The following is a 17,565-nucleotide window of genomic DNA, read 5'->3' as shown; positions in this document are numbered from 1 at the left end:
CCAACATCCCAACACTCCATCCCAATACATCAACACTCCAACATCTCAACACCCCAACACTCCCACATCCCAACACCTCAACACTTCAACACTCCAACATCTCAACACTCCCACATCCCAACACACCAACATCTCAATACCCCAACATTGCAACACCCCAACACTCCAACTTCCCAGCACTCCAACACCTCAACACTTCAACATCCCATCATCCCAACACCTCAGTACTCCAACACCCCTACACTCCATCACCTCATCACACCAGCACCTTAACATCCCAGCACTCCAACATCACAACACGCCTACACTCCAACATTCCAGCATCCCAACGCTCCAACATTCCAACACCTCAAGATAACACCCCTACACTCCAAAATCCCATCACCTCAACATCCCAACACTCCAGCATCTCAGTGCTCCAACATCCCAACGCTCCAACATTCCATCACCTCAACATCGCAACATCCCAACACTCCAACACTCCAACACCCCTACACTCCAACATCCCAACACTCCAACACTCCTACACTCCAACATCACAACACTCCAACATCACAACACTCCTACATCACAACACTCCAACACCCCTACACTCCAACATCACAACACTCCTACATCCCAACATCTCAATACCCTAACACTGCAACATCGCAACACTCCAACATTGCAACACCCCAGCACTCCAACACCTCAACAATCCAACATCTCAGCACTCCAACATCTCATCACTCCAACTATCCAACACTCCAACACCTCAACACACCAACATCCCAGCACTCCAACATCCCAACACCCCAACACTCCAGCATCCCAACACTCCAACATCCCAACACCTCAGCACTCCAACACCTCAACACTCCAACTATCCAACATTCCAACACTCCAACACCTCAACACACCAATATCCCAGCACTCCAACATCTCAACACCTCAGCACTCTAACATCCAAACACCCCAGCACTCCAGCATCCCAACATCTCAGCACTCCAACACTCCAAGACCACAACACTCCAACACCTCAGCACTCCAACATCCCAATACTCCAAGACCACAACACTCCAACATCCCAACACCCCAGCACTCCAACACTCCAACACCTCAACATTCCAACACCTCAACACTCCAACAACCCCAGCACTCCAGCACTCCAACACCTCGACACTCCAGCATCCCAACACCTCAGCATTCTAACACCTCAACACTCCAACAACCCCAGCACTCCAACACTCCAACACCTCGACACTCCAGCATCCCAACACCTCAACACTCCAACAACCCCAGCACTCCAACAATGCAACATCCTAGCACTCCAACATCCCAGCACTCCAACATACCAACATCCCAACACTCCAACACCTCAACAGTCCAACATCCCAACATCTCAATACCCCAACACTGCAACACCTCAACATCTCATCAGTCAATAGTGACATCCCTTCCTGTTGGGCCTCATGTGGAAAAGATATCAGCAATGTCTGAGTTTGTTCATGTGAGTAATCGCATATCAAATTCTGTATACAATATTAAAAAAGCTAAAATAATACAAGCAATAAATAAAAATGATATGGTTCTCCTCACACTGTCACTGAACACACCCCGAAATCATGACTTCTGAACTCGAACACACAACCTTCTGAGGAGTAAGTGAAGGCAGAATAAATGCAGCCAATCAGAGAGTCTGTATAGCACAAGTGTGTTAGATATGGGTGGTGCTTCAGGATATCTGGAGCAGGTTCTTTGTATAGTTCAAAGATACATACACCCTGCTGTAGGGTTCCCTGACAGGGAGGGGTTCGAGATTTGTTGTCTTTAAAATAAAAGTGTAGAGTTTTAGGCCCACTTTACACGGGGACGGTATGAAACAAAAACGCAAAAGTCCGTTTTTGTTCTCACTTTTTTCCGCGTCTACACGACCGTTTTCAAGGAGGAAATCTGCGTGTATACGGTGACGCATAAATGTCTCCGCTATGTCTGCACGCATGCGCAACGTCTTCCGTCTTGTCTGATCTGCACATCTGCGCCGCTGTTCTGTCAAGTTATCCTACCAAGCCTACTACGCATGCGCGAAATCCAGGAGGGTAGGAAAATTCAACAGTAGTTTTGTCCCACCGATCAGCTGGGCTGATAGAAAATCGGTGAGAATTTCACGCATTTGCCGATTTTTATGTTTTGTGCGTATTGGTCGAGTCTTTGGCCGAGTCAAATAATTTGTAATGACTTGTTTTGAATAATAAAACGGTCTGTATGAGAACTTGCTAGGATAACTTTACAGAACACCGGGTAGGAAGAAATTATAGGTAGGAAGAAATTTCAGAACACCGGCTGAGGTACTGTAGTGCTCGAGGGAGGAGCAGGAGCAAACCGAAACTCTTTTAATCTGCCTTTATTAAGTAACACTCACTCTTGTTTCGGTGAAGAAGAGAAAAGGCAGTGTCCATCTCAGCAAAATAAACCCGTTCGGCTGCTAGTTTTGTTTTCAGTCTCGGGTTTATGGTTTCACGAGCGGCTTGAATAGGCGGCGCACGCGTGCGTGTGTGTGTGTAACTTGGCGACACCAAACTGAGGAGCTCCAGCCGGGCGGGTGAGCAGGAAAACACATCTACTGCATTAAAACACAGAGCAGCTTGAAGGTCCGTTGGATTGATGTAATCAGACATGCTCTTACTTTTTTACTTACTTTCTTACTTCCCGGGCTGGCATGTGCAGTATATGACATAGGTATGACGTAAACGCGTACCCGACGTGAGCAGATCCGAGCAGAGTTTCGCGTATTGGGTAGTTTAGACGGATACGCAACGGGGGCCGTTTTTAAACTTATCCACTTTGAAAGGCGTTTTCAATTTTATCCGTTTTTCAGCCTCGGAAACGCCGTCCTAGTGTAAACGAAAGGCACTTCTGATAAAATATTTAGTCGTTTTTACCCGACAGTGTCCTCGTGTAAACGGGCCCTTATTCCCAGAACTAGAACTTTTGTGTGACACTTTGGCTGATGTTATCACTTCCTGCTAATCTCCAGGTGAGTGATTAAACCTCCACGCTTCCACCATGTGCTTCTGAGCCCCAGAGTCCCTCCTGTGATGAACTGGTGGACAGCTGAGTCAGGAAGTGCAGGAATCTTCGGACTGTAAACAGGAAACTTGGAATGATTGGAATAAACTTCTGCTGCAGTGTGTGTGTGTGTGTGGGGGGGGGCTTTCATGGTGAAGTGATGCATTAACTGAGATGTTTGTGGACCAGAGGATGAGGCGATGAGTTTTTCTAAAACAGGACAAGGGACAGATGATGATGATATAAAAGGTTTCAGAATGATTATGTATTGCAGTGGAAAGCTTTTCCTCATGTGTTTCATGCAGACAGTGGAGTGTGTTACATCAAATGAGTGCTAATGGAACACACACACACACACACACACACACAGAGCATGTGGATAAACACTACAGCATCGTTTCTATGTGCTGTGTATTTTTTATCCAGAGCGGATCGATATTCAGCCCTTATTCACCGTTTCAGCAGGATGAAGGGACGTGTTTCCTCCCGCTGATAAAAATCACTCCATCCTCAGAAAGGAAATAAATAAATAAATGCAGTTTGATGGAGTGATTGGATTAAGGGAAGGGCACACACTCGTGACTCATCGAGGGAGAAATGAAAACAAACAGCAGTGTTTTACAGTAGAACCATAGAACATGGGAAATGGTATGGGAAATACTTTGTTAGTGTTCATATGGTGTTTATCTTGGTGTGTGTGTTTTGCTCATAATGCACTGTGAATATACATCATGATTAATAAAGAAATGTCTGAAAGTGACAACTGAGTAAACACTAAGCACTGACTACGAAGAAAAAGAAACCTTTATTTGTCACATGCACACTTCAAGCACAGTGAGATTCATCCTCTGCATTTAACCCATCTGAAGCAGTGAACACACACACACACACCCAGAGCAGTGGGCAGCCGCACTACAGCACCCGGGGAGCAGTCAGGGGTTCGGTACCTCACTCAAGGGCACCTCACCCCAAAGCCGCCTCATGTTAACCTAACCTGCATGTCTTTGGACTGTGGGGGAAACTGGAGCACCCAGAGGAAACCCACGCAGACACGGGGAGAACATGCAAACTCCGCACAGAAAGGCCCTCGCCGGCCACGGGGCTCTAACCCAGACCTTCTTGCTGTGAGGCGACAGTGCGAACCACTACACCACCGTGCCACCCAACACACACTAAACACTGAATAAACACTAAGCACTGAGTAAACACTAAATAAACACTAAACACTGAAAAAACACTAAGCACTGGGTAAACACAAAACAATGAGTTGTTGGCTCTCTTGCGTCTACGCAGACGATCTTAGCAGCTGCTTGTAGATGAATGACATGCACGCTCATGGCTAATTCGTCCAATATTGGAGTGGCATGGGCGACTGCATTTGCGGCAGGGGAAGATCAGCTCGATGGATGTTGAGAAGGAGGCAGCTCTGACCTTCCTGTGTTGTCACATTGCTTCATGGTTACCATGCTGTTGTCTCTTGTATGCTGAGGCTCCCCTGTAGACCACTGCACTCCATTTACTCCTGTCTTTAGCCATTCCCTCCCATGTGTCAGGGTTGATCTGGAGGCTCTTCATTGTGTCCTTGCACACATCTTTGTTGTGTAATTTAGGGCATCCTCGATGACGTTGTCCTCCAGCAAGACCACCAAACAGAAGCTGCTTGGGGATGCGAGTGTCCTCCATTCTACTGACATGGCCCAGCCATCTCATTCTTTTCTTGCTCAGGATGGTAGGAATAGGAGACTGGTGAGACATTTCAAGCACTCTGGTTATAGCCACATGGTCCTCCCACTTGATGCTGGAGATTTTGCATAGGCAGCGAAGATTTAAGATGTTCAGCTTGTGTTCTTGGCTCTTGTATGTGGTCCATGTCTCTGATGTGTAGAGAAGAGCCCTCAACACACATGCCTCATAGATCTGGATTCTGGTCTTTGTGGTGAGGTATTTGTTCTGCCACACTCATGTGGTCAGCTTGCCAAAAGTAGTGGCTGCTTTGCTAATCCTGCAGTTGATCTCCTCAACCAGAGACAGAGAGGTGGTGACTATAGATCCCAAGTAATGGAACTTATGTACGTTGTAGAGAGGCTTGTTGTTGAGTATTATTGGCTCTGGGTCACTGATTGTACCTTGGTGGAGCACGATGGTTTTCTTAACATTCATAACCAGGAAGAAGGCCTTATAGGTTTCATTCAGGCTGTTGATCATCTCCTGGAGGATGTTTGGGTCGTGTGCAATGAGTGTGGCATCGTCTGCAAACAGCAGGTCACAAAGTGTCAACTGTCTCACCTTGGTTTTGGCTTTGAGTCGAGCGAGATTAAACAAGGAGCCGTCAGTCCTCCAATGTAGAAGAACATCCCCTCAAGAGCCCCGGAATGCTGTTTCCAACAAGACCACGAAGTAAATGCCAAAGAGAGTAGGTGCCAGTACACATCCCTGCTTAACCCCACTTCTGATTTCGAAGACCTCTGATCTTGCTTTGTCGAATTGGATAGTGGCTTGCGTCCCGTCATGGAGGGAGGATATTAGCTTCAGCAGATTCGGGGGACACCCAACAGTTCTGAGGACCTTGTATAATCCAGATCTGCTAACCATATCAAATACCTTCATTAGGTCTACAAAGGCAATGTGGAGAGGCTTTTGCTGCTCCTGGCACTTTTCTTGCAACTGTCAAGTCAAGTCAAGTCAAGTTTATTTGTATAGCGCTTTTAACAATAAACATTGTCACAAAGCAGCTTTACAGAATTTGAACGACTTAAAACATGAGCTAATTTTATCCCTAATCTATCCCCAATGAGCAAGCCTGTGGCGACGGTGGCAAGGAAAAACTCCCTCAGACGACATGAGGAAGAAACCTCGAGAGGAACCAGACTCAAAAGGGAACCCATCCTCATTTGGGCAACAACAGACAGCCTGACTATAATATTAACAGTTTTAACATGAAGTCAGTTTCGTTGATGTTATAAACTCTTCATTGATGGAAACTTGAGTGCAAAACTGTTCATGATAACTGCAGTCCTAAAGTTAGCAAGACAACTGTAGTCCTCAGCCATAAAAGCATTACTGTAAGAGTCCAGAGCATCCTCCAGGTATAACCCTCAACTGTCCTCATGGGGCCATCCTTCACAGGAGCGGTGCGATAAAACTCCGACCAGACACAGGTCACCAGGATGGATCAAGCAGGTCCGAGGGGCAGAAGAGGCCAGCATCTCAATCCCAGGACCAACATGTAACTCAGAGGGACAGATGGGGGGGGGGGGGGGGGGGGGAGAGAGAAAGAAAACACATGTTGTTAGGTATGCCCTAAAAATGACAAGTATTAAATCTGTGTGGTAGGCTCGCAGAGATGATAGTCTTTATATCAGGCATAACACACAAGAATGGCATGTTAATATGGTAAAATATATCATGACCTGCTCTGGCTGGATGCTTGATTGGGTGATGGGAGCACACTCCTCAGCAATGATGAGATGCAGATGGGACCCTTAGGGCTGGCCAAGACAATTCAGTGACATTTCACCGGGTCTGGGACATGCGACAGAAAGTCTGACGGCCGATTCCCTGCAGGCTACGATAGCCAGTTGAGGTCTCCACCGTCTCCACCAAAAGATTTCCTGTTGACTCCATGTAACTCAGAGGGACAGATTTGGGGTGGGGGGGGGGGGAAGAGAAAGAAAACACAGGTGGTTAGGTATGCCCAATGTCACCTGAATAAGTAGGAACAGTATACATATTGCACCGAGTACAAGCAGGGACTCCGACAACTAACTATGACAGCATAACTAAAAGGAGAGAGCCAGAAGGTAACACAGGCATGAGGGAGCCCCGGGACATAAAGCAGCAGCCACTACACCATCAACAAACTCAACTGAGCAAGCGAGTGGGGACTGACAGCATCCATACATCCCAGTTTACCAAAACACTCTGTGTCTGAGGACTCTCTAGATCTACACCTTTACCTCATAAACACCATTAACAAAAGGCTTGACTAAACAGATATGTTCTCAGCCTAGACTTAAATGCTGAGACTGTGTCTGATTCCCGAACATTACTTGGAAGGCTGTTCCATAAATGTGGGGCTTTGTAAGAAAAGGCTCCACCCCCTGATGTAGCCTTCACTATACGAGGTACCAGCAGATAGCCTGCACCTTTTGATCTAAGTAGGCGTGGCGGGTCATAGAGGAGCAGAAGTTCACTCAGGTACTGTGGTGCGAGACCATTTAGTGCTTTAAAGGTCAATAGTAGTATTTTATAATCAATACGAAATTTGATTGGGAGCCAATGCAGTGTGGATAAGACAGGAGTGATGGGGTCATATTTTCTAGCTCTAGTAAGGACTCTTGCTGCTGCATTTTGAACTAACTGGAGCTTGTTTATGCACTTATTGGAACATCCAGACAGTAAGGCATTACAGTAATCCAACCTGGAGGGAACGAAAGCATGGACTAGTTTTTCTGCGTCACGCAATGACATTAAATTTCTTATATTTGCAATATTTCTGAGATGAAAGAAAGCTATCCGGGTGATGTTATCAATGTGAGTTTCGAATGAAAGACTGGGGTCAATAATCACTCTGAGGTCTTTTACTGCTGCACGTGAAGAAACAGAAAGGCCATCCAGAGTCACTGTGTAATCAGAAAACTTACTTCTAGCTGTATGTGGTCCTAGCACAAGTACTTCAGTCTTGTCAGAGTTAAGCAGAAGGAAATTAATAAGCATCCAGTGTCTAATGTCCTTCACACATTCCTCAATTCTATTAAGCTGGTGTCTCTCATCAGGTTTTGCAGAGACATACAACTGTGTGTCATCAGCATAACAGTGGAAACTAATACAATGTTTACGAATAATATCGCCCAGAGGTAACATATATAGAGAAAAAAGCAGTGGACCCAAGACAGAACCTTGTGGAACACCAAACTTTACCTCAGTACGTCTAGAAATTTCACCATTTATATCAACATACTGATAACGATCAGTTAGATAAGACCTGAGCCAGGAGAGGGCCATTCCCTTAACTCCCACAACATTTTCTAGTCTATCCAGAAGAATGGAATGATCAATGGTATCAAATGCTGCACTAAGGTCAAGCAACACAAGTAGCGAGACACAGCCCTGATCAGACGCCAACAGTAGGTCGTTTACTACTTTAACCAGAGCTGTCTCTGTGCTATGATGGGGTCTAAATCCTGACTGATACATTTCATGGATGTTATTCCTATGTAAATATGAGCATAACTGCTGTGCCACAGCTTTTTCAAGGATCTTGGAGATAAAGGGGAGGTTTGATATTGGCCGATAATTGGACAGCTGACAGGGATCAAGGTCAGGTTTTTTAATCAGGGGTTTGATAACTGCTAGTTTAAAGGATTTGGGTACATAGCCAATCATAAGAGAAGAATTTATTATTTTTAGAAGCGGTTCAATTACTCCAGGCATTATCTGTTTGAATAGACGTGTAGGTAAGGGATCTAGTACACAAGTTGAGGCTTTTGATGCCGAGATTAATGAAAGTAATTCAGTTTCTTTAAGGGGAGTAAAACATTCTAACTGATGATCTGATACAGTTATATTGTTAACTACAAGGTCACTTTCATTGTCTGACCTTAAATTAGTAGTTTGAATTTTTTGTCGATATTCTCAATTTTGTCATTAAAAAAATTCATGAAGTCGTTGCTACTACATACTGCAGGTGTGCATGTGTCTATAGTGGACTTATTCCTGGTTAATTTTGCGACAGTATTAAATAGGAATCTAGGATTATTTTTGTTATCTTCTATTAGGGAGGAGAGATATGTTGATCTCGCAGCACTAAGAGCTTTTCTATACTTCAGGAAGCTCTCCTTCCACGCTAATTTGAACGCTACCAATTTTGTTTGACGCCATTTACGTTCCAATTTTCGAGTGGTCTGTTTTAATGTGCGAGTGTCATCATTATACCAGGGTGCTAATTTTTTGTCTCTGACCATTTTCCTTTTTAGAGGAGCTACATTATCTAAAGTATGGCGGAATGTTGACTCTAAGCATTCAGTTGCCTGATCAAGTTCTGCAGGGGCTGACAGTGACCCAATCAAAGTTGATAACTCTGGGAGATCATTTATAAAGCTCTGTGCAGTAGTTGACGTGAAAGTACGTTTAATACAGTAGCGTGGTGAGGTGCATATATTATTACTCAGACATAGTTTGAATGAGATGAGACAATGATCTGAGATAACTTCAGACTGTGGAAGTGTGACTATATTGTCTACGTTTAATCTGAATGTTAGTATTAGATCAAGGGTGTAACCACCATTATGGGTCGGTCCTATGACATTCTGATTAATCCCGACTAAATCTAAGATGGACACAAACGCTGTTTTTAAAGGGTCTTCTGGGTTATCGAAGTGAATATTAAAATCTCTGACAACTAAAGCTTTGTCTAAGGAAATAACCAGATCTGAGATAAAATCTGCAAATTCAGAAAGAAACTCAGAATATGGCCCCGGGGGCCTGTAAATAATAAGCAATGGAATTAACTGGGTAGACTTATTTTTCGAGGCTACATACATTATATGAGTATGAAGAACTTCAAATGTATTAAATTTATAACCAGGTTTTTGTGTTACACCTAGATAATCGTTATAAATAACCGCGACGCCTCCTCCTCTTCCAGTTAGACGAGGCTGGTGTATATAACTGTATCCAGGAGGACTCGCTTCATTTAATGCTATATATTCATTTGGCTTAATCCATGTTTCAGTTAAACAAAGTACTTTAAATTCCTGATCAGTAATGAGTTCATTAACCATTAGCGCTTTAGATGTAAGAGATCTAATATTTAATAGCCCCACCTTTAGATCAAAGGTGCTGGCAGCAGCTGTACAGTCAGTCTGATCTAATTTTATATTGATTAGGTTACTGGAACAAACTCTCTGAAAATTTCTACCTTTTTGTTGAGCTCGGGGAACAGACACAGTCTCGATGTAGTGGACCCTGAGTGACGACTCTGTGCAGCTAGCAGACAGTCGGTTTAGCCTGTTCGTCTGCTCCCTGGCCTTGGCTCTGGATTGTCAGAAATTAACTAGGCCTGTTCTGAGACTATGACCTATGCTGCAGGAAATGAGAGCAGCACCTTCCTGAGTGGGATGGATACCGTCCCGCCCTAACAGGCCAGCAGTGCCCTCAAAATTAGCCCAATTATCTATAAAGCCCACACTGTTTTCAGAGCACCACCTGGACAGCCAGCAGTTCAGTGACCATAACCTGCTGTAAGCTACATCGCCACACCGCATTGGGATGGGGCCAGAGCATACTACAGCATCGGACATCGCCTTTGCTAATTTAAACACCTCTACAAAGTTACTCTTAGTAACCTCAGACTGACGAAGGCGTATATCATTAGCTCCTGCATGGATAACTATCTTTGAGAACCTGTGCTTGCCTAGGACCCTAAGATTACCTGCTATGTCCGGCGCCCTGGCTCCTGACTAAAGCTGCTGGTGCCCCTAAAGACTGAGCTAATTTCACATGCCGTATGATAGAGTCCCCTATAACCAGAGCTCTTTCAGGTTTCTCAGTGGGTGCATCACTAAGGAGAGCAAACCTGTTCGGCACGTGACGCGGAGAGGAGTGGTGCTCCCGTGGGCGAGCCTCAGCGGTAGCTTTGGCTCTACGCTTATGCCGCCGAGTCGTCACCCATTCACCTCGCTGTAAGGGCTCTAATGCCGGAGTTGGGGGATTACTAACTCCACCTAGGGCATCCAGACTTTCCCTAACAGAAACTACACTGTTCTGACACTCACTAACCTGCTCTAAAGCCTGGACACGCGCTTCTAGCACTGTAATCTTCTCCGTCAGAGAGCTAACTAATCTGCACTTATCACAAATAAAGCTAATAAAGCTATCGCTAGCGACGGAGGAAGAATGACTAAACATCCTGCACTCAGCACACTGAACAGGCTGAAGGTGTGCCATGATGAAAAGATTCACATACCTTAAATGAAGATCTGTTGATATTAAAGCAGACCCGATGTGGATGGCCTCCACTTGTGGTCTTTACACAGGAGGAGAGAAAAAGAAAGCTCTGTCTTAAGGAGATCATGTCAGTTGTTGAACGTTTAGCATGAAAACCACACTGACTTTCGGGCAACACTCTCTCAGCTAACTGTTGCAATCTTCTTAGGATGACACGTGTAAGGGCTTTGCCTGCGATGTTCAGTAGAGAGATCCCTCTGTGGTTATCGCAGTCTCCTTTATTGCCCTTCTACTTGTAAAGAGTAATGATGTTGGCATCCTTCATAGCTGATGGCACTGATCCTTCTTGCCAGCACAGAATCAGAAGTTGATATAAGTGTGGCAGGATGGCCGCTTTGTTCAGTTTAAGCAATTCAGCAGGTGTGGCATCAGTACCTGGGGCTTTGCCGCAGGTGAGTTGGTCGATTGCTTTGCTCAGCTCCTCTATGGTTGGCATGGTATCGAGTTCAGACATCTCCAGGAGAGAGATCAGTGGTACATGGTCTTCAAAATGGTGTTCCACTGAGTAGAGGTCCGAGTATTGTTCTACCCAGCACTCTAGCTGCTTCTTCTTGTCCACTATGAGTTTACCAGTTTTAGACTTGATGGGAGCCACTTTGCTCTTGCTTGGTCCAACAGCAACCTTGATATTTTCAAACATTGTTTTCATGTCTCCTCTGTCCATGTCAATCTGAATGTCTGAGCAGAGCTTGGTCCAGTAAGCATTGGCACATCTACGGGATTCTCTTTGCAGTTTGCTTTTGGTGAGCTTAAGTTGGTCGGAATGTGACTGTGTGGATGAAGAGTTGTAGGCTATTAGGGCTTTTTGCTTCTCTTCCAAGAGAGGAAGCAGTACATCAGCATACTCCTCCATCCAATCCTCACGCATTTTCTGCCTTTCACCAAAGGTGTCCATGGCTGTTTCATACATGTCAGTGCAGTACAGTTCTTCCCATTTCTCGTCAGGAGACTGTGTTGCGGGTTGTTGGCTCCCCAAGTGGTCCTCGAGCTTTGAGACAAACTCTCGGCATCGTGCTAGGTCACGCATGTTGACAGTGTTGAGTCTCAGGATCTTTGGCTACTTTGCAGAGTGGGACTTCTTCTTTACGATCTTTGTTTTGGAGATGACTAAGGCGTGATTAGTGTCACAGTCCACGCTATGGTAGGACCTAGTGGCTTTCACTGAGTTCAGGTTACGTCTTCTTGTAAGTACAACATCCAGCTGATGCCAATGTGAAGACCTGGGGTGGTGCCATGAGACTCTGTGGTGCAGTTTGCCATCAACGAAGGTGTTGGTCACACACATCTGGTGTTCAGTGCAGAACTCCAGCAGCTGCTGTCCATTGTCATTCATTTTGCCAACGCCAAGTCCTGAAGCTCCTCAGTCGATTTCAGTAATTTACTATGGAAATATGGAACAATTTACTGTGGGATATGAATTATTATAAATAGTTTACACTTTGTGTCTAATTGTAATTTTCATTAATGAACATAAAGCTGAAATGTTTCATTTCTTTTGCATCTCTGTGAGAGTCTCCTTCTAAACTGCTCCAAGAAGGCTGCAGTAGAAACACAACCTCATTCACTTCCTAATGATGATGGAAACGAGTGTGTGAGTGTGTGTGTGTGTCCCCTGATAACAGTGCTGCAGTCCGGACTAAAGAGACTTTAACCCGATTTAGTCAGTTACTTAAGAGGCCCAAAGCCGAAAGCACTAATGTCTCCTCATGCATAATTAATTGTGTTGTTACGATGAACTAAACAAAATCTATCTTCATTTGATTAGAGACCTTCTGAGGCTCAAAAGTGCAGCAACATCTCAAATCACCACACACACACACACACACCCCTCCACCAAACACACCCGCTTTTCTGTTTCAAATTATTTTCATCTTTATAGCTCTATTCTCAAGGGGGGGGGGGGGGGGGGGGGGGTAGAATTTTGAGGTGTGTTTATGAAACCTGACAGTACTGATATGAGGAAAAACTTTTTCTACACCTCGCCCACTTTCCTCTTTTATCCCAAACTCCATCCAGTATAAAGACACTGGTGATCTTCACCCCCTCAGGAGAAATGAAGGCGTTCTAATCTCACTGGGTTGTGAGGTGGGATGAGTTTCTGAGTTTTTCTATTGCAGCTAAATGGCTCCTCCTGGTGGCCTAATTCATCACTGCAGAGACGTGAGGAGCAAATAAACTTCATCACACTGAACTGTTTCATCAGTTTCATCAAAAACAGACTTCAGATCAATGAGATGCAAATATTTAAATCTGTAAATGTCTTTTATTTACATATAATGAATGAAACTGGAGAACTGAAGCAGTTTCAACATTTTTTTAAAAGAAAAGTTCTAGTGATGGGGAAGACAAACGCAGGGGCGTTCTACTTGTTTGTGTCACCTGACGAAGAACCAGACAGCGGTGGAGATTACAAACGTGAGCAGCGTCACTCATTCAGCAGAAACACAGCAGACGAGTCAATCACAATGCTGCTGTTTCGATATCTGTTTATTTTGTCTGTAAGGGTTCAAAGTTCAGAGTGTGTGTTTATCTCGCGGCGCGAGGAGGACCCTCAGGAACCAGCGAGGTGAAGAAGGTGCTGATGAAGGACCATGTGGATGTGAGGAAGTTCGGCTGAGGAGCAGCAGCTTCATCAGAACCTTCATCACCACTGTCGCCATCATCATCCTCAAGACCATCATCCATAATGCGCTCCTACAGAGAGACAGACAGTTTAAGAAGACAGACAGGTGTCTATCTGGTGTTTAAGAAGTGATCTCTGTGGTGTTTGTTGTTTCTGTCTCACCATTTCCTGCATGTTGTGGTTTCTGTCATTCTCAGCTGGAGGTCGGTCTGCTGCTCCAGGGTTCTGCAGCTCCATCCTGAAGGGGAACCATCCTGCCTGGTGGCTAACAGACACACACACACACACACGTTAGTTTTCTTTCAGTCATATTATTCCTGTCATTCTGGTTATTTCTGTTTCTCGGGAAAAAAGTTATAAAAATATAGAAGGAAAAAAGATAAACCGAAAACGATAAAGTAAATCAGACTCACAGGTAGACAAGCAGCATGGCGCCGATCACCATGACGAAGCGACTAAAAGACGAATAGAAATAGACGATGCTGAGGAGGACAGCGGCGCGCGACACTGTGTACAACCAGTCCAGCCAATCACGGTTCAGCTCGTCCTCGTTCTGCACAGCCCCACCCTGAGCGTTCATCTGAGGGTTCCGATTCACTGGTTGCTGCAGTGGGGCGGGATTAACTGGAACCGGGGCTGGAGCTGGAGTGACTGATGGGCCAGGGTTAACCGGAGGGGGCGGAACCTGAGCAGCAGCCATTGCAGCCTGACTGATGGTATGATAATTAGTGTTAATCATCATACGCAACTGAATATTCTAATAAGAATGAATACTTAACAGTTATAAGTGACTTACTAGTGCATGTAGTAATGCTGTGCGTAAACACGCTGCCACCACAGCATCTGTACAGGAGAGTACGCGCTGTGAGTTGGAAATGCAGCAGGGGGCGCTGCAGGAAACACGACTCCCTCAGGCCTGCCGAACACACGCACGCACGCACACGCACGTCAGTAATACAGAACTCTCGAGTGTATATCTGAATGAAATATTTATGCAGTTTATTATTGTGTGTAAAGGCATGGTGTTCTACCGCTGCTGAGCGTCAGCAGAACCTCCTCGGTGTCGAATGCCATCTGCGCTCCCTGTGAACGAGGGGTCCAGGATGTTCTGATTGGATGGAGAGGCAGAGGGGGCGGGGTCAGCAGAGGCTGTATTCTGAGAAAGCACATAAATGTACATGACTTCAAACTTCACTTATATAATGATTTATTTCTCATCCTGAGGAACAAACCTCCAGTTCAGATTGTGACTGAGTGAAATGTCAGATTTTATTTTTTCAGATGATGAAGGTCTGAACGCTTTTATCAGAAAGTGTTCTTTGTGAAACACAAGTGGGCGTGTCAGCACATGGTGGGTTTAACACTAATATCAAATGTTAGATGTGAATACTCTTGTCTTCCTCATGTGTGAGAGCAAACCAACCGCCGCTCGGGACGCTCACTTTACCGTACGCTTCACCGTGTGATTTTGGAAGAAGGCATTTTCCATGTAAATAAAAACGCTGTTGCTGTGTGTGCACTTCCTGCACTGAATTTTACTGCAACTGCTATGACTTACTGTAGAGCTGGGGTCAGAGGTCACTGAGGGGTCACCTGGGGGATTCCGGGGTGCACACACCAGGTGGACCATGTGATACTCGTCCTGCTGAAGGAGGGGAAATACAAACAGGAAGTGAGTTTTGATTCAGCAGCTCTGGTTCCTGTACAGATTTTAGTGCGTTTATTACTGTTTGTGTGCTCAGAATGAAAACTTTAGCTTTTTGTTGTAATTTTGTTCCTGTACCTGCCGGAGCACGTCCCGGAGCTGCTGGTGATCCTGTAAAAGACGGCCGGAGTAAATGAGCCGCTGCTCTCGGGACAACTGAAAGACACAACGTACACATTACCTCAGTCAGTGTGCAGTCACTCTCTCTCTCTCTCTCTCTCTCACACACACACACACACACACACACACTCACCGGTTTGCTGGGATAAACATTAGCAATGTGTTTCTTCAGTTTCTCCACAGTCCAGTTGAGGAAGCAGCTGATTGTCTGGTCGTCATATTTCTGGTTTGGAGCGCGGATGATTAGGGTGATGGGACTGTCATCTCCGTGTTCCTCCATGTTTCATACTAATTGAACCTCAGAATGAACACAACCTTCCGCTCGCTCACCGTCCACAAGTCTCAGTGATCACAGCGACAGGATGACAGCTGTGAGGATGAAAACATCTCGTGTCCCCACAACAGGTTTCAGTCTCACTGTCCAACATCACAGCATTTTACTACAGAGAGAGAGAGAGAGAGAGAGAGAGAGAGAGAGAGAGATGAACTACATACAGATCAGACAGACAGGATGTTTCTGTTTGTTCTTCTGTTTCTGTTTGTTCTTTCACTCCACCTTCCTTCTTATCTAATCTTTTTTCTTTCCCTTTCTCTCTTATCTCTTTCATTTCTTCCTTTCTTTTTACCACCCTATTTCATCCTTTCTTTTCTTCTGTGCTTTCTGCATGCTCTCTCTCTCTCTCTCTCTCTCTCGGTGTCTTGAATCTTTATCAAATCCTTGTTGAAACTGTTGTGATTCCCTTCAGGAATTTCTCAGTCTTTTATTATTTATCCTGCACTTACTGAGCTAGTGTTCTGGTTCCCTCGTGTCTGAGTGTAGTGAAGTGCAGAACAGCTGGAACACAGCTGCATCACAGCATGACAGTCAACTCCTTTATGTCCCTCAGAGCTGCTCTTTCAGCCCGAGGGGGAAACCAAGGGTTCAGTAAAAGTATAAAGTGTTTAAAATTAATATTTAATTGCACATTCCGGATCATACTGTACAGCTTGGACTTCAGAACCCCCCAAATATGTCCACTTTTCAAATGTGTATATTTTAGGTTCTTCTTATTTTTATTCTATTTATATATCTACTTTTGTCTTTTTTTTTCATTATTCTCCCATCTTACCTGTTCAGGCTCCAAAGCGGATTCCCTGTCTGTGAGATAACGGACTCGGAAATAAACTCGGTTCTGGTTCTGATGCGCGTCAAACAGCGACCTCCTAAACCTACACTAACACTTTTATTATTCACTCACAACCGCGAAACACGAACACACTGAATATACATCACAGATTATACATTAAAATAACGCCGTTTATTCACCATAAAGACTATAAAGCTCCCCGCCGCCCCTCCCCCTCTCTCTCTCCCCTCCCCCCGCAGCGGCTCCTCTGATGTTTTTCAGAGAAAATGGAGTCCAACAACACGGCACAGGAAATGACGTCACCGCGCAGAGGCATGCGCGTGCTCATGTACAGGACTATTATACAGTAAAAATTATTTTAATATTTCAATGTTTTGTGTGTGTGTAAATATTATTTACAAAATGTGTTTTTATTCTCTTCACACAGTTGTACCTCACTAATAATTAGTTTTAGAAGGGAATAAAAATGTAGATTATTATTATTATTATTATTATTATTATTATTGTTGTTGTTGTCTATTTAGGTATTTTTTGCATTTTATTTTTTTCATCCTATTTCTTACTTCAGTCTCTTTGAATGTAATTTAATAAACACAAATTTCTATTGCCTTTATTATATACACAAATTATTCCCATTAGCATTTTTAATTTCCAATTATTGTACCTAAATAAGATTTTTTCCAAACATTAATTTTGCCTCACTAACGAAGACGCCTAAATTATTTTTTTTAAATCGTAAATATAAATATAAGTTAAAATAAATTATGCTTTTTTTTTTTTTTAAAGCTATTGCTCATAATTCAGCAACTGTGTCCACACAGTGTGTTCAGGGATTTGATTTTTTTATCACTTGAAGATTTAAAAAAATCTACAAAGCTTTTGGGTTTAATTCTATTTGCAAATAAGACTGGAAGAATGAATGAAATCATAGTTAT

General features: G+C 44.3%; 1 protein-coding gene across 3 annotated transcripts; it reads right to left on the bottom strand.

Moving 5' to 3' along the window:
- Window positions 1–13,298: 13,298 nt before the first annotated feature.
- Window positions 13,299–16,851, bottom strand: herpud2 (HERPUD family member 2). Of its 3 annotated transcripts, none has more exons than XM_060901021.1 (9): window positions 16,613–16,851; window positions 15,637–15,943; window positions 15,462–15,539; window positions 15,237–15,323; window positions 14,710–14,834; window positions 14,475–14,594; window positions 14,092–14,388; window positions 13,841–13,943; window positions 13,299–13,749 (listed from the first exon to the last, which is right to left on the bottom strand). In XM_060901021.1, exons 2-9 carry the CDS (start codon window positions 15,781–15,783, stop codon window positions 13,582–13,584), a joined length of 1,125 nt encoding a protein of 374 aa, XP_060757004.1. In that variant the 5' UTR covers window positions 15,784–15,943; window positions 16,613–16,851; the 3' UTR covers window positions 13,299–13,581. The 3 variants fall into 3 exon arrangements, with proteins under 3 accessions (XP_060757004.1, XP_060757006.1, XP_060757005.1); XM_060901023.1 differs by having other exon boundaries at window positions 14,710–14,786; XM_060901022.1 differs by having other exon boundaries at window positions 15,237–15,320.
- Window positions 16,852–17,565: the final 714 nt, after the last annotated feature.

Source organism: Neoarius graeffei, chromosome 19, assembly GCF_027579695.1.
Source record: "Neoarius graeffei isolate fNeoGra1 chromosome 19, fNeoGra1.pri, whole genome shotgun sequence".
Taxonomy (NCBI): Eukaryota; Metazoa; Chordata; class Actinopteri; order Siluriformes; family Ariidae; genus Neoarius; species Neoarius graeffei.
The sequence above is the reverse complement of the archived record's forward strand: the minus strand, read 5'-3'. Positions and strand labels throughout refer to the sequence as shown.

Coding starts and splice junctions, on each gene's coding strand:
- herpud2 (XM_060901021.1), bottom strand. CDS start 15,783: ATGGAGGAACACGGAGATGACAGTCCCATCACCCTAATCATCCGCGCT. Junction 15,324..15,461: donor TCCGGGACGTGCTCCGGCAG/GTACAGGAACAA, acceptor CCCCTCCTTCAG/CAGGACGAGTATCACATGGT. Junction 14,595..14,709: donor TCTGCTGACGCTCAGCAGCG/GTAGAACACCAT, acceptor TGTGTTCGGCAG/GCCTGAGGGAGTCGTGTTTC.